This window comes from Nomascus leucogenys, chromosome 6, assembly GCF_006542625.1.
Source record: "Nomascus leucogenys isolate Asia chromosome 6, Asia_NLE_v1, whole genome shotgun sequence".
In the NCBI taxonomy this organism is placed as follows: domain Eukaryota; kingdom Metazoa; phylum Chordata; class Mammalia; order Primates; family Hylobatidae; genus Nomascus; species Nomascus leucogenys.
The window spans coordinates 40272625-40297058 of record NC_044386.1 but is presented as its reverse complement, the minus strand read 5'-3'; the positions used below and the strand labels follow the sequence as shown (position 1 = coordinate 40297058).

The 24434-nt window shown below is 41.9% G+C and overlaps 1 protein-coding gene across 2 annotated transcripts in view; it reads right to left on the bottom strand.

Annotated features, from left to right (window-relative positions):
• Positions 1–24434, bottom strand: part of NIM1K (NIM1 serine/threonine protein kinase) — an 86277-nt gene that overhangs the window by 18509 nt on the left and 43334 nt on the right. Inside the window, exons 1-2 of one of the 2 annotated variants that reach the window (XM_030814035.1) lie at positions 17851–17981; positions 12215–13200 (exon numbers count right to left, since the gene is read on the bottom strand). In XM_030814035.1, coding sequence (XP_030669895.1) covers positions 12215–12506 — 292 coding nt within the window. In that variant the 5' untranslated portion in view covers positions 12507–13200; positions 17851–17981. Of the gene's footprint in view, positions 1–12214; positions 13201–17850; positions 17982–24434 lie in introns of those variants that run through there. The other variant, XM_003277748.4, reaches the window with a different exon arrangement.

Below are 24434 nucleotides of genomic sequence, written 5' to 3'. Positions count from 1 at the left end.
TACTGTATGTTCTTACTTAGAAATGAGAGTTAAGCTATGGGTATGAAAAGGCATGGGCTTTGGAGACTTAGAAGGGGTAGGGTGGGAGGGGGTGAGGGATTAAAAACTACGTATTAGGTACAATGTACACTACTCAGGTGATAGGTGCACTAAAATCTCAGATTTCACCAGTATACAGTTCATCATTGCAACCAAAAACCACTTGTATCCCAAAAGTCATTGAAAAAAATTTATAAGTAAAAATGTCCCCAATAAAAATGCATATAAGCCAGGCTCAGTGGCTCACACCTGTAATACCAACACTCTGGGAGGCCAAGGCAAGAGAATCACTTGAGCCCTGGAGTTTGAGACCAGTCTAGGCAACATAGCAGGACCCCATATCTACAAAACATTTTAAAAATTAGCCAGGCATGATGGCATGCCCCTGTGGTTCCAGCTACTCCAGAGGCTGAGGTGGGAGGATCACTCGAATACAGAAAGTCAAGGTTGCAGTGAGCTGTGATTGTGCCACCACATTCCAGCCTGGGTGACAAAGCAAAACCCTGCCTCAAAAAAAAAAAAAAAAAAAAAAAAGTTTACCAAAAAGACTAGTACTAGAATGTTCACATCAATATTATTCATAATAGCCCCAAACTGGAAACTAGAAACTAGTCACATCATCAACAGTTGAATGGATAAATAAATTGTGGTACTACATTCATACAATGAATTTCTGTATATATGGCAATGAGCATGAAACATCTAAACTACATAAAACAGTATGGATGGTAGTTACAAACTTAAAATTGGACAATTGAAGTAAGACAAAAGAATACATATTGGATGATGCCATTTATGTAAAGTTTAAAACAGTCAAAAGCAATCTATGGTATTAGAAGTCAGAATAGTGGTTACACTTCAGGATGTAGAGAATAGAATGGAGGATGACGAGCAGGTGGAGGGCAGCGCTCTGAGTACCAGAAGTGTTCTGTGTCTTGATGTTGGTGGTGCTTCCATGGGTCTTTTCAGTTTGGAAAATTCATTGAAATGAATACTCGTTATTTTTATACTTTTTTGGTATTGATATATGTTAAACATAAAAAGGTTACGTGTGTGGTTTTTTTGGTTTTGGTTTTAAAGACAGGGTCTTGCTATGTTGCCCAAGCTAGATTTGAACTCCTAGGTTCAAGCGATCCTCCCAGCTCAGTCTCCCAAGTAGCTGCGGACTATAGGCATGTGCCACCATGCCAGGTTTAAAAAAAAAAAAAGGTTATAAAAAAATCACAAAAAAGCCTCTCTTGACTCCATTTCCCCCTCTGGCATTCGACCTCTTTCTCTCATTCTCTTTATAGTAAAACCCCTTTAAAGAGTTGGTCAAAACCGGGCACAGTGGCTCACGCCTGTAATACCAGCACTTTGGGAGGCCAGGGCGGGTGGATCATGAGGTCAGGAAATCGAGACCACCCTGGCTAACATGGTGAAACCCCCGTCTCTGCTAAAAATACAAAAAATTAGCCAGGCATGGTGGCACGCACCTGTAGTCCCAGCTACTCAGGAGGCTGAGGCAGGAGAATCGCTTGAACCCAGGAGGCAGAGGTTGCAGTGAGCCGAGATCACGCCACTGCACTCCAGCCTGGGCAACAGAGCGAGACTCTGTCTCAAAAAAAAAAAAAAGTCACTTTACTGTCTTCAATTCTCCCCTCATTATCCTCTCTTGAACCCAAGAGATAATGCTACTAAAAATGCCCTCCTCATGGTCACCAATGACCTCCAAATTGCTAAAATCAGTGAGCAGTTCTCAGGCTTCAATCTTCCTCTTAAAAACACCTTTTTCACTTGGTTTCTAGGACAACCCATACTCCTGGCTTTCCTCCTACTTCTCACCACTTCATTTAAGACTCCTTAGCTGTGTCCTTTTCATCTCCCTAGCCTCCTTTTCACCTCCCTAGCCTCCTTTTCACCTCCCTAGCCTCCTTTTCACCTCCCTAGCCTCCTTTTCATCTCCCTAGCCTCCTTTTCACCTCCCTAGCCTCCTTTTCAATGTTGGATACCTGAAGGCTTAGTTCTTAGCCCTCTTCTCTGCAATCACCTCCTTGGTGATTCCATATGCATAAATACCCTGCTCACTTGGGTGTCGTCTTAGTTTGGGTTCGGCCAGAGCCAGACTCCGAGGCAGAGGTCCAAGTGCAAGCAGTTTATGAGGGAGGTGATCCTAGAAAACCCTAGTAGAAGAATGGGGAAGTGAGACAAGAAAGGCAGCCCATAGAGGGTGTTATTAAACAAGTGTCCAGTGAATCCTGCTAAGAGTTATGCCTGAATTTCATTGTTAGGAGAGTGAGAGAACTGGAGTATTTATACATTAACTTCTACCAGTCAGTAGTTGCTGGCCACTCCACCAGGAAGTGCATTCTGTACTTCTGGGCTACCATGCATGCAGAGTAGGCTCCAACGGCTAGAGAAAGCCCAGAGGCAGAGAGACAGAGAAACTAGCAGTGGAAGGTCAGTCCTGCAAGCACTGAAAGGGTAAGGCCCAAGGGGGCATGGGGGAGGCACTCACAACGTCTGCTCTGTAGTGTCATAAATGTGTAATAGGCATGTCAAACATCACATGTTCAAGACTGAGCTCTTGATTTCTCCTGACCCAAACCTGCTTCTCCTAAAATCTTCCCCATGTCAGTCAATGTAAACTGTTCTTGTGTTTACCTAACCTTTTGAGTATTTGACTCTTCTCTTTAATATTCCACTTTAAATCTGTTAGCAAATCTTGCTATCTTTAACCTTTTAAATATCACCAAGCTCCAGCCACTTCTCAGCATTCCACTGCTACCTTCCTAGTCCAAACCACCTTTATCTCTTGCCTGGATTAATACAATAGGCTCCTAACTGATCTCTCCTTTCTTGCCTTCTGCGTCTATTTTCAACAAAGCTGCCAGAGTGATACTGTTAAAGCATGAGCCAGATCATGTCACTCCCCAGTTCCCTCTGATGGCTCCTGTGAAATCCCAGGAAATCCCTGGTTCCCTTTGTGAAATCCCCAGTTCCTTCTGATGGCTCCTGTAAAATCCCAGGTAAAGCCAAACTTCTTACTTTGACAAACTTGGTCCTCCACAATCTGTTCCTTGTTACTCTCTGCCCTTTCCCCTCAGCTGTTTCAAGAGTACTGCAGGCGTCTCCCATCTGGACGCCCTTACGCCTGCCATGCCTTCTGCTTGATGGAGTTCCCCCATGCATAGCCATTTCCCTCATTTCTTTCAGTTTAATTCTCACCTCCTCAGTAAGGCTGTCCTGGCCAACTTATCTAAAAACTGTCATGCTCAATGCTTTCCATCTCCCCTCCTGCTCTTTCTTTTTTTTTTTTTTTTGAGACGGAGTCTGGCTCTGGCACGATCTTGGCTCACTGCAACCTCCCCCTCCTGGGTTCAAGCGATTCTCCTGCCTCAGCCTCCCGAGTAGCTGAGACTAAAGGCGCACACCAGCACGCCCAGCTAATCTTTGTATTTTTAGTAGAACCGTGTTTTCACCATGTTGGCCAGGATGGTCTCCATCTCTTGATCTCGTGATCCACCCGCCTTGGCGTCCCAAAGTGCTGGGATTACAGGCGTGACCGACCGCGCCCGGCCCTCTTTTCTTTCTTATCACATATCGCTACATAATCCAATGAATATTTTACACATTTATTTTTGTCTGGCTTCCCTCTCACTACAGTGTAAGTTCCATAAGGACAGAGATTGCTGTCTATTTTGTTCACTTCTGTATCACCAGTCTCTAGAATAGTGGCTGTTGCATAGTAGGTGCTAAACAAGTATTTGTTGAGTGAATAATCTCACTGAAGAATCCGGAGTATTATCATCATAGTGTGCACTCGATTTGCACCTGGCTTTTCACTTACTCTCATGTCCTGCCCATCTTCCATGTTACCACAGAGTCTTCATAATCATGATTTCTCATGGCTGTCCACTGTATATGCTTTACTTGACCGTTCCTATATCATTGGATCCCATAAGTTATTACTAGTTCTCGACACTATAAATAACACGACAATGAACTTTTTTTGGTTATAGTATTTCCAATATATGATTTATTTTAAGGGTGAATTCACTAAATCACTAACCATTTTTAAAGTAAGAAAATACAATTTCGAATTGCTATTTCAATGAATGTATTCAAGAGGGGGGAATCAATTTTTAAAACCAGTGAGCAGCCAGGTGCAGTGGTGCATAGCTGTCCCCCATGCTACTTAGGAAACTCAGGCAGGAGGATTGCTTGAGCCCAGAAGTTCTTGAACAGCCTGGATAACCATAGTTGAGACTTCATCTCTAGAAAAAGCAAAACAAGACAAAACCATTGGGCTATCTTTATGAAGCTCTGCTACAGACTGAGTTCGTGCTGTAGCCCTGTCCTCCAGGGAGATCATAGCATACAGCACCTACCAGAAGGTGCTGCTATGCATTGCTCCCTCGAATATTTCTTCCTCCACCACTCCTGGCTTTTCATGAGAAGTTATACTAACTTAATTCACCAAATATTTGTCGAGTGTTTATTATTTATAACACACATGGAGGAACTTTAAGGATCAATGTGATATAATATCTGACACCAAGGAGCTTGTAACTAGGACTCCCAAGATTTTCACTACATCCCAGAGTTTGTTAAGCCTCAAATCTTTATGTATCATACTTTCTCTTGGGCTCCAAGAAAGCTGCTAGACCCATTCATTTCATGAATTCCATATACCTCCAAGTCAGTGCTTCCGAATATTTACTCTCAAATCCACTTCTCCTGTAATTATTTACTGGTAAGGCATTAAAACTGGAAACTCGGAGTCATCGTCAGTTCTTCCTCTCCCATGTCCCGTCCTGCTCTCACCCATGCCATTGATCACAAGGTTTTCCAATATCCTAAGACATGTTTCAAATGCATCCCCTTCTCTCCATTCTCACTGCCACTTCTCCTTAGTTGAGATGAACATCATCATCCATCTGGACCATTTGACTAACAGTTTTTTCTGACTTCCTTGACTCTCCTTACTTTCCAACTTCAATTCACATTCCTCACTGAAATAAGATCATATTAATCACTTGCATTAATGGCTTGCTTAAAGCTCCTAAACGACTGAGCGCAGTGACTCATGCCTGTAATCCCAGCACTTTGGGAGGCTGAGGTGGGCGGATCACGAGGTCAGGAATTCGAGACCAGCCTGGCCAAGATGGTGAAACCCCATCTCTACTAAAGATACAAAAAAAAAAATTGCTGAGCATGGTGGTGTGTGCCTGTAATCCCAGCTACTCAGGAGACTGAGGCAGGAGAATCGCTTGAACCCGGGAGGCAGAGGTTGCAATGAACCGAGATCACGCCATTGTACTCCAGCCTGGGTGACAGGGCAAGACTCAGTCTCAACAAAAAAAAAAAAAAAAAAAAAAAAAAAAAGCTCTTCAATAGCTTTCCAATACCTAAATGACAAAATCCAGATATGCAAGAAGATTTTCCATGATCAAGCCCCATCCACCTTATCTCTTTCCCATAGCTCTGTGGGTGCACCTCACGCTCTAGCTTTGCTGAGTTACTTTTAAATCTCCAAATACTCCCCACACTGGTTCATGCTTCTATGTACTTTACATCCTATCTCTCTTTCTGGAGTTCTCTTTCCCCCTTCTCCTGTGAAATTGCTCCTCAGCCCTCGAGACCCATCACAAGCCTTTCCTGCTCAATAGACCCTTCCTGGATTCACTGGGCACAGGTAAGCACATTCTTGCTGCCTTACTCTGGACAGCACTCATCAATTGTTTCCTGTCTGCCTCCGTTAAACTGCTGTAAGTTCCTTATCAGGCACGTGCTTACACACAGACAGACACACACACATACACACACACATATATATATAATTTATATTATATATATAAATTATATATTACATATATATATATATATAAAGGAATGAAGGCCAGTCATGGTGTCTCACACCTGTAATCCCAGTGCTTTGCGAGGCTGAGATGGGTGAATCACTTGAGCCCAGCAGTCCAAGGCAGCAGTGAGCTTTGATCGCATCACTGCACTCCAGCCTGGGCAATGAAGCAAAACTCTTCCTCAAAAGATAAAAAAAAAAAGGAAGGAAAGAATGAATTAATAGATAAATAGATAAATAAAGTGGGAGGAAGAAAGGATCCTAGAAACATGAGACTAGAGTAGCAGAAGGAAGAAGTCAGAAGGGCAGCAACAGAAATAAAACACCCACATCCGCTGCCACTTCTTTTGTTTGTGACAACAGATGGGACATAAAATATTCAGAAGCCAAGTGTATCATCTCTTATGAGAAATTTCTAATCAGCCTAAAAGGAGGCTCATGATGACTGTCAACCTTCACTAGCAGCTTGGAGAGCCCAAGGGAATTCCAAACTGTGAGCTATAAAAATAAACCCCAGCCAGCAGGGACCCATATTGGAACCTCCTTTGTAGAGATCCAGAGCACTTGGTGCTTTGTATTTCTTTATTTTTTTTTTTTTTAACTTTTTAGACTACTGTCCTGGGAGCTGCCCACTCCTGGCATTGAAATTCTCTGCTTTCCTGGGAATCTCCTCTATTATCTTATTCAAACTGTCCTTATATTCCTAGATAAACCTGATGACAATTCTGGGCAAGTTGTTTTGGTGTGGGGGCCATATTTGTACAAACTGCTATCTATTTTCCTGCCCCTTTTTGTACATACTGTCCCAGAACCAGCAGGTGAGACTGTTTCTTTGACAACAGAGCTACTCTGTAGCAGGTTAGGTATAAGGAGGGCATGTTAGTGAGGCCACACAAGGCACCCACCCATACCCACACAGCGGGAAAATGCCATGCTCTCTGAAACTCACGGGGACAAGTATGAAGTTAATTTTGTAATACAACAGACAAGAAGTCTTTGGAACCCGAGAAGTAAGTCAGTATATAAACACCAATTATTATTCCACCTTTTTTTGTGTGTCCTTTCACATAATATCCTGTCTACAGAATTGGGCACTGTCTTGCTCCCGGCTTGTAGAAACTTCTCAACTTAGCTAGCTAATGTCTCTATGGTGGATATGTCTGTCAATTTTCTCCCTTCTCAGAGACTTCTTTGGACCTTTGGCTCTGCTGAGACAGTAGTGGCTCACGTGACTCAAAGGGCTACAACTCACTGACGTGGGCATGCCCTTGACTCAAAGGTAGTTCATTTTCAGCTGGCTAGTAATCAAGTATATTCTTTCTCTTTAAAATTTGAAGTGAAACAGAATGAAACACATGGGATGGAGATGGTCAATAACGTTGAGAGTTTATGTAGATGTGGGACTGGCAACAACCATTTTTGACCATGATATACCTTCTGATAATTAAGTGTGGAAAACCTTTTTGCAGAAAGAGGTATAAAGATGAAACAAACTCATCAAGAAAAGTAGAAATGAGAAAGCCCACAGCCCCAGAGAAAGTGAAGATCGAAAGAATATCGTCTTAAGACCCGGCCCTACTTCCCTGCTGTGGGTCCATAGAATTCCCCTGTACTCAATACATGTGAGTACTCAATTCCATGTGAATTCCTGTAAACAGGTTCTAAACCGTGGGACAGCCTTTTCTGAGCCTCCATTTCCTCATTTGTAAAACATGGAAGGACTAGATGATGTCAGTGTTTCCCAAAGTGGAACCTTTAAGACTCATGAGGTTGAAATGATTTTAGGGCATGGAAACAGCCTTAAATGGCACTGAATCACAGCATAAAAACATGATTCCCATTTCAGCTCTCCTTTAATTCTCCTAATTAAGGCAAAGAGAAAGTCTGAGATTGATTGCTAGCATGTTTTAAAAATTACTTTGTTACTTGTAATTTTCCTTTAATATTTTTTAATTTGTTTGCATTATATTTATTTTTACCATCACCTTCTATTAGTAGTAAGTGATACTGGTTTTTGTTGTTGTAATAACATTAAATACCCTTTTGAAATAAGTTTAATTAAAAAGTAACGTTATAGCAATGACAGCTACCATTTTGAGTGGTTACTATATGTCATGTACTTCACATACATTATTTCCAATTTCCCCAACAATTCTAAAAATCATTATCTCTATTTTACAGCTGAGGCAACTGAGGACCAAAGAGATTAATATGCCTAAAGTCAGAAGCCTAGTAAATTATTGAATGAGTATTTCAGATAAATTTGTCTGGTCCCCAAGTCCACACTTTTCCTACTGTCCCATCCTGCTTCCTTTCTATTGGAATCTAACATCTGAACCCACACTTGTATGAAACTGCTCAAAGTTGGCCTTATGCAGTAGCCTTTGCTCAGACTGTAGCTCTGTGACCCTTCTGCAGCATTGGACACTTTTTTCTAAATTCCTCTCCTTGTTTGGCTTTATCCAACTTCTCTTGTAACCTTCCAAATCACATCTTCTGTCTCGATTTTTGGCCTTTCATCGCCCTATGTGTTTTATCTTTTGTCTTTCATGCTGGCTCTAGATTACCAAAAAGCAACATTAGTCCCTATGAGATTTGAGTTACAGATAGGTGTACTCTATGAGTAAGGATTCAAAAGCTGCTCTTTTGGTGCTGTGTGTTAAAATTGTTCAATGCGTGCCCTCTGACCAAGACAGCTAACTTCTAGGAATGTATGCTGAGAGAAATCATACGTATATGCAAAGAAGTATGGGGAAGAATAATCTCTGTAGCATTATAATTAACAGCAAAACTTTAGAAATGATCCAAATGTTAACCAATAGCGGCTGTTAAAGAATTTATGCCACAGCTATATGTGAAACAATATGTCCTCTTTAAAAGATGAGTGTATAGATAACAAATACACATATATAGATAATATATACACATAAATAGAGATATCAAAAAATATCTATATTTAATGACATTGAAAAATCATAGTGTTCATGGAGCAACAGTGAATGATTCCATTAGCATATTTAAAACTAATCCGGCCAGGCACGGTGGCTCATGCCTGTAATCCCAGCACTTTGGGAGACTGAGGCAGGCAGATCACGAGGTCAGGAGATCGAGACCATCCTGGCCAACATGGTGAAACCCCGTCTCTACTAAAAATACAAAAAATCAGCCAGGCGTGGTGGCGGGCGCCTGTAGTCCCAGCTCCTCGGGAGGCTGAGGCAGGAGAATGGCATGAACCTGGGAGGCGGAGCTTGCAGTGAGCCTAGATCTCGCCACTGCACTCCAGCCTGGGCAACAGAGCGAGACTCTGTCTCAAGTAAATAAATAAATAAATAAATAAATAAATAAATAAATAAATAAAAATAAACTAGCCGGGCAAGGTGGCGCATGTCTGTAATCCCAGCTACTCAGGATGAGGCAGGAGAATCACTTGAACCTGGGAGGCAGAGGTTGCGGTGAGCTGAGATCACGCCATTGCACTCCAGCCTGGGTGACAGGGTGAGACTCCATCTCAAAAATAATTAATTAATTGATTAAAAAAAAAAAAGACTGAGCAAGTGGAAACTGCTTCTGCCTGACTGCCTTTACCTGGGACATTGGTCTTTTTTGGCCTTCAGACTCAAGCTGAACGTGGCTCTTCCTGGGTCTTGAGTCTGTTGGCTTTCAGACTGGAACTTACACCTCTGGCTCTGCTGGGCCTCCAGCTTGCTGACTATGGATCTTGGGGGCAGTCTCCATAATTGTGTGAGCCAATTCCTTGTTAAGTGTCTCTCTCTCTCTCTCTCCCTGTCTCTCTTTTCTATTGGTGCCGTTTCTCTGGAAAACACTGACTAACACACCAATCCTCCAGATTCTTCTCTTTGGCATCACCAACTCCTTCCTCTTTTCTATTTTGACTGACATCCACCTAGCTCAGGATATTCTTCCCTGTGGCTGAACCATCACCATAGATTCCTGATAGCTCCCTGTCTCCTGCATCTCTTGCTTTTCAACCTTCATTCTCATCACTGTATGGTTAACCTTACGAAAGCCCAATTCTAATCACAAAAATTTTAAAGTCTTCATTGTAAGAAAAACAATCCAAAATCCTTGGATAACGTTCAAAGTCCTCTATGATTCAGCCACAACTAAGTTTTCCAGCCCTTTACCCTACTTCCCCTACTGTTAGGGTAACTGTACTATATGTCATTTCCCCACATTAATGCGTTTGTTCACATTCTCCTCTAACTAACCCCCAACCCTCTTCTGTCCTATAATCACTGCCTATCCAAAATCTTATCTTTCCTTGAGGTGTAGCTCAAATTTGATCTTCACTTAAATCCTTTCACCATAGTCCTAAGGTGGAAGAGTCTCTTTCCTTGCTTTAAGCTCATAGCTTTTCTCTTCTATGTTTTTCAAATTCTGGTTTGTATTATACTTATTTGTACACATCTTCTCTTCCCTTATCCTTGAGGACGAAGGCTGTATCTATTTCATCTTTATATCCCCCAAGGCCTAATATAGTGCTTCTATTGTTCACCTAAATGAATAATAAATGAATATTCTCTCAAGTGAAATGAAATTTGAAAGTTAAACGTAGCATGGAAACCTGACACAATACCTCATAATTGATTTTAAAATACAAATAATACTTAGATTACCCATTTGTGGCAACTACCAAAAAAGTACTATTTTAAAAGCTGTCGGCAGTATGTGCAAGTTGCTGTAGGCAAGTATTTCTTAGTGTTACATGTTAGTTAGAATCACCTGGAGAGTTTCCAAATACTACCCATGCCCAGTCCCACTCTAGATCAATCGCATCAGAAGCTCTGAGCATGGGTTCTAGGCACTAATTCTCTTTTTAAACCTTCCCAGGTAATTCTAACGTGCAGTCAGTTGAAAACTATGGCTGTAGGGCATGGCAGCTGCATTGATCTCAGTTTGTGTATTGGGATGGGCAGGAATGAACTTCTGATAAAGATACTTTAGTTGATCTTTGGTTGCACAAAGGCAAGGCAAGGCAAGGCTTATTAAGCATCTAACTAACATTTGTTGAGCACTTATTAATCCTTATGATACCCTATGAAGTAAGCAGTTATTGGCTGCATTTTATAAATGAAGTATCTAAGGCTCAGACAAGTACTGTAATTTACCCAGATGAGTAAGTAGAGTAGCCAAGATGTGAAGACATGAACCCAGATACACAGGCTTCAGAGCAAGAGTATAGAAGACGTGAAACTCCAGTGACTTGGGAGTGCGTGGGTCAGTTGTGGTGGGGAGGTACATGCATGCACACATGTCTGTGGAGCTTTTTCTATAAAGGCCAGCCACAGGGATTGGAGGGGCATGGGATTGGGGATTGGAGAAGAAAAGGAAGCAAAAAACAACTATAATATAAGAAAAGAGGGGCCTTGGAGACATGGTGGCTGGCTGAGTCCAAGCAGAGAAAATGTCAATCAGGGACTCTCGGGAGATGGTAGAGTCCATGGGTTTTAGGACTCAGTAAATTATGCCGAGTTGTAAGGTGTTCTGTTTCTGTCTTGTAAGTGCTTTACGATAATCCCCAGACTTCTGCTAAGTTACAGGTACCTTGGGGAAGTGCCCACAATGGGGTCGGAGCAGCAAAGGGGTGCTGGGCTCTCCATATGGTTTCTCCCTGAGGCCAAAGTGCTGGGTACTGCTAGTCCAGAATCTCAGAGTGTCCGGTAGCCAAGCAAATGGGGAGTGAGGAGCCAACAATGAGAGCTAGGACAGGGTGCACTGAGCAGAAAAGGTTCTGAGATCAAATCGCTTTTTCTCAAATATGACAGAAGTAGCAGCCTCTGGATGGAAGGGAAACTGGACCTGCTATCCAGAGACAGCGCCCATCGGGAGGAACTCCTGTGCCACACTGTGCCATTGTCACTGAGACACAAATATAAATGGAAACTATAAATATGGGCTTGGGAGATGAGGTGGCTTGAGAGATGAGGTGGCTTGGTTCCAAGCCACACTCCACTCCACTTCTCAAGGGCCTCACCGGAGAGGACAGATTCTTCTTATGTTTGAGTAGGTTTATCTGCATGGTATGGTGGAAGGGTTTTTGGAGTCAAAAACCCCTAAGATAGAACTGAAGACACATTTACTTTCTTTGGATCTCAGTTTCTCTATCTGCAAAATGGAAACAAATATTGACCTCACATGGTTACTGTGAAAATTAACTGAGAAGACCACAGAAGGCGGCTGGCACAGGATGTGGGCCTTGCAGGGGCTCTGCTGAGGTCACTTTACTTGCTTCCTTGGCCCTGGCCACCTAACCCCGCTCCTACACTAGGTCCCAATACTGCCAGGGATGACCCTTGGGAAGTCGGATCCTACCTTTGGTTAGGGAGTGAATCCCAAGCTTCACTTGGGAGAAGTTTCCACTTCCGATTTCCCCTCGAATTCGGTAGAAGCCTATCCGTTTTCCCAGCGTGATCTCCCTCACCACCTTCTCATCCTGGGACATGTCCTGTGTCAGTTTCTCGAAGGGCGTCAGCTGGCGGGGCTGTCCCTCCTCACCCTCCTTGCTGCTCTCAGTCTGACAGCCACTTTCTACACTGTCGCGCCGATCCCACCGGGCATAGTGGGGGTTCACCAGGCCACCTCCATTCATATACACTGCAGTCATCGTCCACGGGGGCTCACGTCTCCATCTCAGCGAAGAGGCAGGTTGTGCAGGAGCAGAAGAGGCTCAGAGGGTGGGAGATGCCAACTGAGGACAGCAGATGCCCAGGGTTCAAGAGAGTTTTCCTGAGAGCTGAGCAGCCTCCCTCTCGGCTTTAGTGAGAGGAGGGCAGTGAACGTGGTAGCTGAGTCTGCCCAGCCCAGCCAGGAGCTGCTCGCCTCACTCAAGACATTTCCCACCTTCCCTCACGTTGAACTTGCAAGCTTTAGCTGTACAATTAGGTACATGTTACATACCCACTGCCCTGATGGGACTCCAGGAACTTTCTGGCCAGACACGGAGTCTGATGCTTTGTGGTAGGTGGCTGTGCCCCAGGACAAAGGTTTCTGTTTGCTATTTCCCTTAATGGCCAGAGAATCTTGCACTCTAGTGCATAAATGCCCCTGGGAGGCCCCCAAGTCCCTGCTGCGGGATCTCATCTCTGACCTTCATTTCATGCTTCTCTTGCTGTCAAGCCGCAGGGCGCTGGAGACCTAATAATCCGGACCCCAGGAAAGAAGAAACTTGCAAATAAGCCTTCTGGTCACACAGGCAGCCAGAGAAGGATTTAATCCCTGCAATGTCACTTTAGCCGGCCTTTATTTAGATGAGCCTTCCTCTAAGCCGTGAGCCGTCTCGAAAATTTGGTTGGTTCAACCTAAGAATAGAGAGTAAGAAATTTATTAGCCTATGCTAATGTACTGTACAGGATTTGTAATGAATGTGAAACTGCTTTGTAAGCATTGATCTAAAAGTACTCCACAAATTTATGACTCATATCAGTAGTAGATGCTTGATTACATGTGATCTAGTAAGAAGAAAAGAGTATATACACACACCTCTCAACCTACATTTTAGAAAAGTCCCTAAGGTCTGTACATATTTCTAGCAAAACAATTTTTCTATTTCTTAAAGTTTAAGAAAATATGCATATTGCCTTGTGTTGCTTTAAAACCAAATTTTAAAAATAATATGATAACAATGATGAAAGATTCTGGATTACTAATCGTTTTTGAAATTTCTCATATTTATTCAAATAATAATATTTTATCTCCTTTACTACTTTATGTTCTTGTACAACTTGTCCTATACTAGTTGCTTCCACTCTTTCTTTCTATGTCATTTTATGACAAAGGCTGATTTTTCCTCCTACATTTACTTTTTGAATTTTTCTGAGCAGGCGTCAGTGTCTAGGCCCAGCACCTTACTTTGAAGATGTGGAAAAGGAGGGTTTACAGCATTGCCAGTGGTAAGAAATGCTGCCCACCTACGATGTCTTCTGGATGTTTTTTTTCTGCACTCTCCAGCAGGAAATACTCTCTTCCTCTCTGAATTCCCACAGCGCTTCGTGCATTTTCCAGAATGTCCCATCTCAATGAAGGTGGGAACTGGTTTTGACTCGTATGTATGTCCTGCTCCCCTCCTCTCTCCTTCAAAATGGAGTATAAGTTCTTACATATAGAAAGTGTTTACTAAGTAAATATGTGTTAAACTTGATTTTTGGACTTGAGCATTCCAAACCAAAAATTTGACTGAAAACATGAGAGACGGCCTTGAAAGTATGGATTTCCAACTCTGCTCAATAATATCACATTATTACAATTAAGTACAAATAAGGCTTCCTAACCTTATACTTAAGGTTAAGTATGGGGTTGCCAAATAAACATAAATAAGGGAAGTAAAGAGAAGGTTGATGCCCAGTACTGCTCCTATTTCTGGATAGGGAGAAAGGAATCTGGAAGAAGGATGAAGAACATAGGCTTAAAAGGGACCAGGTATCAGTAACTAAGCACATCTCTAGGTTAGAGACCGATTAGGATGTGTTTTAAAAACATTTTTAAGATAAAGGTCCCCTTAGCAGGGTGTGGTGGTGTACCCCTTAGCAGGGTGTGTGCCTGTAGTCTCAGCTACACCTACAGACTGAGGTGGGAGGATGGGTTGAGACCAGGAAGTGGAGGTTGCAGTGAGCTGAGATCAAGCCACTATACTCCAGCCTGGGTGACAATGCCAGACCCTGTCTCAAAAAAACAAAACAAAACAAACAAACAAAAAAGGTAAATGTTCTTAATTAGAGTGAAGAAAATCTAAGTCACTGATTCTTCTTCCTTTTCTTTACCCACCTCTACCTCCCAAAGTGCTGGAATTACAGGTGTGAACCACTGTACTCAGCCAAAATCACTGATTCTTAATCATCCTGGGGTCACAGATTCCTTTGAGATGCTAACAAAACCTATGACTTTATCCCCAGGAGGAAAAAAAAAAAAAAAAAAAACCTCACCCATACCATTTGCATCCAATTTTAAGATGACATTCTGAAACCCATCAGGTTAAGAATCTCTGTGAAGGTCAAGTGGCACTAGATCTCCCCAGATTCCTGGCAGAAAAACACCATGCAGCTTATGACAGACTAGAATGAAGTAGTAATTCTGCAAGAAACTTTAGCTTAACCTAAGGAAAAAGAAAATTTAGATTTTCCATAGAATGCAGTACTTGATCACTTTGATCACTTTGTGTTCTAACAGACTCTCTGAAGAACTTACTGGCTCTGTGTCCTCATTACTGTGCTGTCCTTGTCACTAATGTACTTGGGCCACAACTACATAAGCACCAGGAGGGCGTGGGGCACAGTGGCTCACACCTGTAATCCCAACACTTTGGGAGGCTGAGGCGGGTGGATCACCTGAGGTCAGGAGTTTGAGACCAGCCTGGCCAACATGGTGAAACGCCACCTCTACTAAAAATACAAAAATTAGCCAGGCATGGTGGCGCACACCTGTAATACCAGCTACTTGGGAGGCTGAGGCAGGAGAATTGCTTGAACCCAGGAGGCAGAGGTTGCAGTGAGCTGAGATCGTGCCACTGCACTCCAGCGTGGGCAACAAGAGTGAAACTCCGTCTAAAAAAAAAAAGCACCAGGTGGGCAGGAACCTGTGCTTTACTCTTCCCTCTGTCTCTGGGAGTTCTGCGCAGTAGTTGATAAAAGTTTGGAATGAACTAATTTACCAATTAATCCACCATTACACTTAGGTAAGATTTAGTAGAGGTAAATATTTGTATTTTTTAACTACTAACACTATCCCAGAATTTAACTATCTCAGTTTATTCCAGTCCACATTTCTAAGATTTGGGCTACCCTTTACTAGCTATTAGAATTCCTGGCCCCATCTTCTTGTGGAGTTAAAAGCTTAGTCTAAAGTCCATCATCCCCCTGAGAATTGTGACAACTGCTTAGAAATGCAAGTCTCCCCCATCCCTGCCCCTTCGATAGAATCAGCTGCCCACAGGCACCAGGCTTCCTGCCTCCCTCTGCACCTGCTCCCCTCCATCTCCTGCCCAGCTGCTGCTTCAGGGCTTGTTCTCTGCTTTCCTGTTCCCCAACTCTCCTGATTTGGGCTCTATATCCTGAGCTCTAGTCAGGCCCTGGGATTTACAGTAGAGTTTGAGACTTCAGGTGCCTCCCAGGAATTCCTCTCCCTCCCTTCCCAATTCAACAGAGAGGGAGGGCACAGATACAATTGCCAAATATGATCAGTCTCTGTCTTGAATTACATACCCTAACACCTACAAATGAAACTTCTTGCAAAACGGTCTTGAACCAATTGTCTTGCCTTAGTGGTCGAGGAGACAGTTAATCTTCCATTTAGATCTGATAAAGTGTTTTTGTTACACTTTTACAAATGTTGCTGTGGTTTGCATTGAGGATGAATTGCAACTTGGGGCAGCTAGCAAGCCAATTGGGGGAAAAGCCAAACCCCTATCTCACTCCTACTTCAAAATAAGTTCCAAATAAATCATCTAAGTAAATGTAATATAAACAAAATCATGAAATACTAGAAAAAAATCAGAAATTTTTTTATGATCTCAGCGAAGGCCATTAAAGAAAACATTGAATTTGACTACATAAAACTGTAATTTTCTGTTTGCCCAAAAGTATCATAAACAGACAGGCAAAAATCAAATGATAACCTGATAGGGAAAACTTTCCAACAAATATAATAAACAAATAAAAAATAAACAATTTTCTAAGTAAAGCATTTTACAAATCGATTTTTAAAATACCAATATCCAGTCAGGCGCGGTGGCTCACTCCTGTAATGCCAGCACTTTGGGATGCTGAGGTGGGGGATCCGAGGTAAAGAGATCGAGACCTTCCTGGCCAACATGGTGAAACCTCGTCTCTACTGAAAATACAAAATATTAGCTGGGCGTGGTGGTGCACACCTGTAGTCCCAGCTACTCAGGAGGCTGAGGCAAGAGAATCACTTGAACCCAGGAGGCAGAGGTGAGACAGTGCCGAGTGCCGAGATAGCACAACTGCACTCCAGCCTAAAGGCAGAGCAAGACTCCGTCTCAAAAAAAAAAAAGAAAAAAAAAAGAAAAATACCAATATCCTCCCAAAAAAGAAAAATGATAACATGAGCAGACATTTCACAGAAAATACAAATGACTCCATAATACATAAAAATGTATTCAACCTTACTTAAAGAAATACCCATAAACTACACTAAAATTAGATTTTTCACATATTAAATTTGAAAGCTGCAAAAAAAATTTTGATAGTGCAATGGTGAGAGATAGTATGGGGAAACAGGAATTCTCATTCATTGTTACTGAAAGTATAAATTGGTACAATTGCTTGGAGGTTAATTTGGCTGTAACTATTATTTACAAGTGTATGTGTTCTTTGCTTCAACAATTCTACTTCTAGAATTTCTCTTTGCACACATGTGCAAAGATGTGTATTTCTCACATAAAGATGGATGTGAAAAAGAATGAGTTACAGTATCCAAGATATACTGTTAAGAGGTGGGAAGAGTATTTATAAAGTGATAATCAGGAGTGTAAGAAAGGGCCGATCATGGTGGCTCACGGCTGTAATACCAGCGCACTTTGGGAGGCTGAGGTGGGTGGATCATTTGAGGTCAGGAGTTCGAGACCAGCCTGACCAACATGGTGAAACCCCGTTTCTACTAAAAATACAGAGAAATTAGCCAGGCATGGTGGCACACACCTGTAATCCCAGCTACTGAGGCAGGAGAATCGCTTGAGCCCAGGAGGAGGAGGTTGCAGTGAGCCAAGATCACACCACTGCACTCCAGCCTGGGCAACAGAATGAGAATCCATCTCAAAAAAAAAAAAAAAAAAAAAGAAAAGTGTAAGAAAGAGGAGGGAATCCGTAAAAACAGGTAGAGTTATTGCATCTGGTGAAGGGACTTGTTGGACAGGGGAATGGAATGGAAAAACAGGTATACCTTTTACTGCTTACTTTTTCATATGATTTACATTTTTTTCATGTGCGTATATTTACCTTTAAAAAGAAAATAGGCTGGTTGTGGTGGCTCACACCTATAATCCGAGCACTTTGGGAGACTGAGACGGGTGGATGGTTTGAGTTCAGGAGCTCAAGACCAGCCTAGGCAACACAGTGAGACCCCATCTCTACAAAACAAAATAAAGAAAATGAGCTGGGTGGCACACACGTGTAGTCCCAGCTACTCAGGAGGCCAAAGTGGGAGAATCACTTGAACCTGGGAAGTCAAGGCTGCAGTGAGCCAAGATCACCCCACTGCACTTCAGCCTGGGCAACAGAGCGAGACTCTGTCTCAAAGAAGTAAGAAAAAAAGAAAAGAAAAAGGAAACAATTAAAAATATTTAATGTGTTGCCACCTTATATAGTTGGTGTACAATAAGTTTGCTTTACTTTTGGTTACACAGGGAAATTATCATACCTGATTCTCTAATATCTAATGGATTGCTTTTAAAATAAAAAGATAATTCAGGACTTCTGGTGAAATATGGAGAATTTAATGATCTCATTTATTTCTACTTTATTCCAAAAAACAAAAAACCTCAAAATGACAAAATAAGAGGAGGAAAGGTACAAACCCATGAGGATAAAGAGAATAAGAGTGGAGGCCAGGCATGGTGGATCACCTGAGGTCAGGAGTTCGAGACCAGCCTGGCCAACATGGTGAAACCCCGTCTCTACTAAAAATACAAAAAATTAGCCAAGCGTGTGGCGCATGCCTGTAATCCCAGCTACTTGGGAGGCTGAGGCAGGAGAATCACTTGAACCCGGGAGGCGGAGGTTGTAGTGAGCCAAGATTGCGCCATTGCACTCCAGCCTGGGCAACAAGAGCGAAATTCCATCTCAAAAAAGAGCAGGCACGGTGACTCACACCTGTAATCCCAACACTTTGGGAGGCCGAGGCAGGCGGATCATGAGGTCAGGAGTTCGAGACCAGCCTGGCCAACATAGTGAAACCCTGACTCTACTAAAAATACAAGAAAATTAGCCCGGCATGGTGGCGGGCACCTGTAATTCCAGCTACTCAGAAGGCTGAGGCAGGAGAATCACTTGAACCCGGGAAGCGGAGGTTGTAGTGAGCCAAGATTGTGCCATTGCACTCCAGCCTGGGCAACAAGAGTGAAACTCCAACTTAAAACAATAAATAAATAAAAATAAGAGAGGAGATAGCAGCAGAGAAATGTCAATACATTTTTGGGGAGATGGAGAGATGGAAAGAAAATTAGTGATAAGCAACTTTGCAAAGACAAGGAAGAAAACTGCAACCTAAATTCTTACATAAGGGCATGCCAATGAGATTCACCTTTCTGAGTGCTCAAAAAGGCTTCAAACTATAAGAGACCAAGTACCTCAAAGGTTAGAGGAATAAAGCAGGATCAAAGTCATGGAAACTATTTGAAGGTAGAGCAGTGAGACCCCACCCCCCACCCCCGCCAGCCTTTCCCTCCTCAAAGATAGGTTGTTACTTTCTCTACCCCACCCCAGCTCAGGAACACAAGCCACAGGACAGAGGATTAGGTAAAAGTCTGTGTTGTAGAATCCCTCATTCTCTTCTCCTTGCACTCTCGGTTCCCAGAACGGAGGAAAATAAGCTTAAAAACCTCAAGGTTGGCTACTCCTCTTTTGGATAGACTAACTCAAGAGAAAAGACTTTCTGAAACCTACGTTTGAAAGTTCTCCATCAAAAAAGCCACATAGCCATCTACTGCACAATCCTCCAAGTGCCAGTTTCATGCACAGGCAGGGAGCTTCCAACCAAGTTTCAGTGCCTTCGGCTTAGAATGAATGACTGAATAAATGTTCAGTCAAGAGGCATGAGACATCTGAGGAAAGGCTCCAAACTGAAAGAAAGAAACCACGCTCAACCTAAACAACCTCTACAACAAAAAGTAACTTGAAGGAAATGGAGAGCCATGAGGAAGCAGAAGATAAAAGATAAGGTATTGGATCCATAAAACCAGAACAAATGCTAAAAACAACAACAACAAAAATTTTAAAGACAATTCAGACAACAAGAAAGAGCTATCTTGGAAATTAAAGAATTAAATTGGCCGGGCGCGGTGGCTCACACCTGTAACCCCAGCACTTTGAGAGGCCGAAGGCAGGCGGATCACGAGGTCGGGAGATCAAGATCATCCTGGCACAAGATCATCGTGCCACTGCACTCCAGCCTGGGCGACAGAGCAAGACTCTGTCTCAAAAAAAAAAAAAAAAAAAATTAAATTGAAGAATTGTGAAAGAAAAATCTAGAAGAGATAAGCAATACAGAAGACACGAAAGCTGGGTAATCAACTCAGAAAGTCCAACATCTAATTATTAGAATTTCCTGTTACACTATTATGCTCCCAATAAAGTAAAGCATATGGTTTCTGCTGTACCTGAATTGCCAGCAAATCTCAGAAATTTAAAAAACAGTACAGTGAGAAAAAACTCTGAATTCTTACACATTCTAATGGAATAAAAAGTAGAAGGAAAAAATCTAAAAGAAAAGATAAATCCCGTTTGGGTGTGTGTATCTGTGGGTATTTTAATACTCATTTTTATTTTGCATAATTTTTTCCTAGAGATCTTCCTTAGAAATCTAGAAATAGGAGTTCTGAAGCACAGGTTGTGGGGTTGCTCTAAATAGTATATATTTTTGACTACTTTCTAGTAGAGTCCAAAACATCAAGCTTCATAATGTTGAAAGCTAAGCAAATAATGGAAGTGATCACATACCTAATTAAAAACGAAATTTCAGATGTAAGTGAGTTTTTTGTTGTTGTTCTTTTGCCTTTTGCCCTTTAGATTTTGACCAATTTTTATGGACATTAATGAGAGCTTAGAAACTCAACCAGACAAAATTATGGAGTGACATCACTGCAGAGCAAAGCCTCTAGAGGAGGTAGAATGGTCCTTAATTATTAGCTTGCTGTTGCTGTATAGCAATGCATTAAATAAGATGAAAGAAAACAGAGCTTACTTGGTAATTCATTTTCTTGACTTATAACCCTCTGTGAAAATAATATCAGTGAAAACCATCTCACCTTTTTTCTCTCTGAGTTTAACTTACAAAACTTCTGGGCAAGGCTCTTAGGCAACCTTTTCATTGGTTGGCAAGGCCAGGCACTGGTTTCCTTAAAAGAAAAGCTGGATTTTCTCTATGTGTGGCAACAAGGTTCAAGACAGCTAGTCCTCAGTTATAATCCTTCTCGGGCAGGTGCACCCTCAGGGAGAATAGTTAGCAAATTCATCTCATTTGAAAGTTTATTTTACCATTTTGAAATCATTTGCATCATCTTTGCTTTTAGCTTAGCTCTTTATTTCTCAGCACGCATGTCAAGATCCCCATGCAGTGCAATGGGGGAAATTCCAAAGCAAATGGAAAAGCAGTCAGTATGGGCTGGTTTCTAGGACAGCATTTCTGCTCTGTGACACCACCTCTCCCCTACTTGGTCTCAGAGGGAGGCTACTCAGCCCCGGTCTACCCTCATCCAGTTCACACCCAGCATCCAGGGACAGTCCATCCAGTCTGATGGATTTACATCAGCTCTTCCCATATATGCTTCTACCACCCTTGAGGTTCCCTTTGCCATCAACGCCACAGACTCAAACGCCTAGAACCGTGCAGGAGTTCTACGTCAGTGACCAAGTGCAGTGCCTACGCCTGGCATGGTGAAGCAGCCCTTGCTCAGCTCCAGCCAGGGCAGCCATGCCAGAATGCAGGTTTACTTCTGCCAGATCTAATAATTCTTGAAAAGAAACAGGCAATTAAGAAATTTTTGGTAAACTCTTTCAATGTTTTATTTTTTAGTTGTTTTTTTATTTAGAGGCAGGGTCGCACTATGTTGTCCAGGCTGGTCTTGAACTCTTGGCCTCAAGAAATCCTTCTGCCTCAGCCTCCCTGTAGCTAGGATTACAGGTGCAATCCATCCACCATGCCTGGCAACTCTGTTTTTTTTAATGTTTATGTTTTTTTGGTGGTTTTTAAATTTTGTTCTGTTTTTTGTTTGACACAGGATTTCACTCTCACCCAAGCTGGAGTGCAGTGGTGCAATCACAGCTCACTGCAGCCTTGACATCCCATTGCTCAGGTGTTTCTCCCACCTCAGCCTCCTGAGTAGCTGGAACTACTGGTACACACCACCATGCCTGGTTATTTTTTGTAAAGACAGGGTTTTGCCATGTTGCCCAGGCTGGTCTGCAACTCCTGGTCTCAAATAATCCACCCTCCTTGGCCTCCCAAAGTGGCTGGGATTACAGGCATGAACAACCATGCCCATCAACTCTCAATTTTTAAAGTATAGATTAACTACTTTTAAAACACTGGCCAAGTGAAACTGAAGGGTCAGGCTAGATTTGGCCTCCAGGTTGGCCATTTCCAGGCTCTGTTCTAGGTTTCATGGGAGAATCATCCAAAAAAAAAAAAAAAAAAGATGGGGAGGGAATAGTTCATAGGTCCATAGTCAAATACATCTGGAACTGCTGCACATTATACCCCTCTTAGATATTTGCATTAGTACCTTACAGTCTTGTAGTTTTAAAACCGCACGCACAAACAAATGTCTGTTTAATTCAGTGGTCCCCAAGTTTATTTAACCATCTAATTCATCCTTACTGAATACATTTTTGTCATTGACATTTTCCTTATGACTCTAACCTCAGAGGTGGACAAAGCTGTCAAATATCTGTAAGAATTCAGGTCCCAACAGGAAGATTATGAAAACGATTCAGTATAGAATGAAACAGAAAATAGATAGTTGAGTTTAATCCACTAATGCAGCAGACGGGGTGGGAGTTACCCATCTGTGGGGTCTAGGATGACACAGTAGTAGCTTGACAATTGAGTATCTCTTAACCTTGGGAAGATTCAGTGTTAAAAACAAAAATGCTTAAGAGACTCAAACCCTCCAGTATTAATATTTTTGTCTTATGAACTCGTATGAAATTGGTATTTCAATGTACTTGTTATGTGAAGATAATTTGGCATAATAAAGTAACAAAATAGTTTTGTGACTCTAATTTAAAATGAAGAATTAGATAATTAATTTAGATTTGTGATTTTAAGTTGAACTTTTATTGTTTTAAAATAGCACTGAATGAAATGTGTTTAAAAGAGCTTAAGGTTCACCCTTGTCTATATGTTTAAATCATTATATTTGTAAGAATTGCTAGTATTCTGGAAGCAGTTTCATTATCAAAGTTTTTAAAAGGAAATGAAACAAATTATAAATGTAGTTTAAAATGGTTAAAAAGGTTTCATTAAGCTTTGAATGGGATCAAACACTAATCCTTAAAAAATTATTGTCAGACAAAATAATATGTCTGGAATTTGCTTTAAAATAGGCCGGGCATGGTGGCTCACGCCTATAATCCCAGCACTTTGGGAGGCCAAGATGGGCAGATCATGTGAGCTCAGGAGTTTGAGACCAGCCTGGCCAACATGGTGAAACCCTGCCTCTACTAAAAATACAAAAATTAGCCGGGTGTGATGGCAGACGCCTGTAATCTCCACTACTCGGGAGGCTGAGGCAGGAGAATCACTTGAACCCAGGAGGTGGAGGTTGCAGTGAGCCAAGATCGTGCCACTGCATTCCAACCTGGGCAAGAGGGCAAGACTGTGTCAAAATAATACAAAATAAATAAAATACAGTAAAATAAGTCCCCATCCCCATGTTGGCCGGGCTGGTCTTCAACTCCTGACCTCAGTTGATCTGCCCACCTCAGCTTCCCAAAGGGCTGGGAATACAGGCATGTACTACCATGCCCAGCCAATGGGAGTTTAAATTAAACAAGATTAGCCATGAGCTGGGAATTTTTTATGCTGGATGATGAGTACATGGAGGGTTGTAATGTTCTATACACCATTTTTGTGTATATCTAAAATTGCTTGTAATACAATTTTTAAAATAATTGTTAAAATTAGCCACATCAAAAAATATAATATTTGTAATAAGATGCTAGGCATTTTACAACAGGCAACAGTGCTCATTAGATGCATGCATGACTGACTGAATGAATGACACGACATGACAACTCTGTAAAGTGAGGTATTGTCATTCCCTTTTCACAGATACAAAAACCAAAACCATCTGAAGTTAAGGCAGTTGCCCTTGATTTCTTGACTATTAGCTCTATGAAGGTGAAAACTGTGTATTTAAGTAAACATTACAACATGTGAAACCGTGAATTTCAAAGATCTGAGGTAGAGAATGAAGTCATGTCCCAATAGAAACCCGAGTTTCTGCAATGAAAATTTTCATCTCATTTATAATTCATTTCCAAAACACAAATCTTCCCATCTTCTCTGAGGAAGATGGGAATTAAGATACTGAATGGAATCATGTATTGAATCACAAGAAGGTGGCCCTGAGCAGCAAAACAAAATGTATTCTTCATCTGCTCAGAAATAACTAATTTAGGAAACGGTGCGGGAACACTCATACCCGTTTGCAGCTCATGGTTTATTTTTAGGGAATTAAAAATATTTGTAAGTCAAAGCAGAAACTGCTCTTTTGCTGTCTTATAACTTTCTTCAGCTCTAATGTAGTGTGCTCACTAAGAAGCAGAGAACACTTGAGCGATGCCCTTAGGGGGTGTTAGAA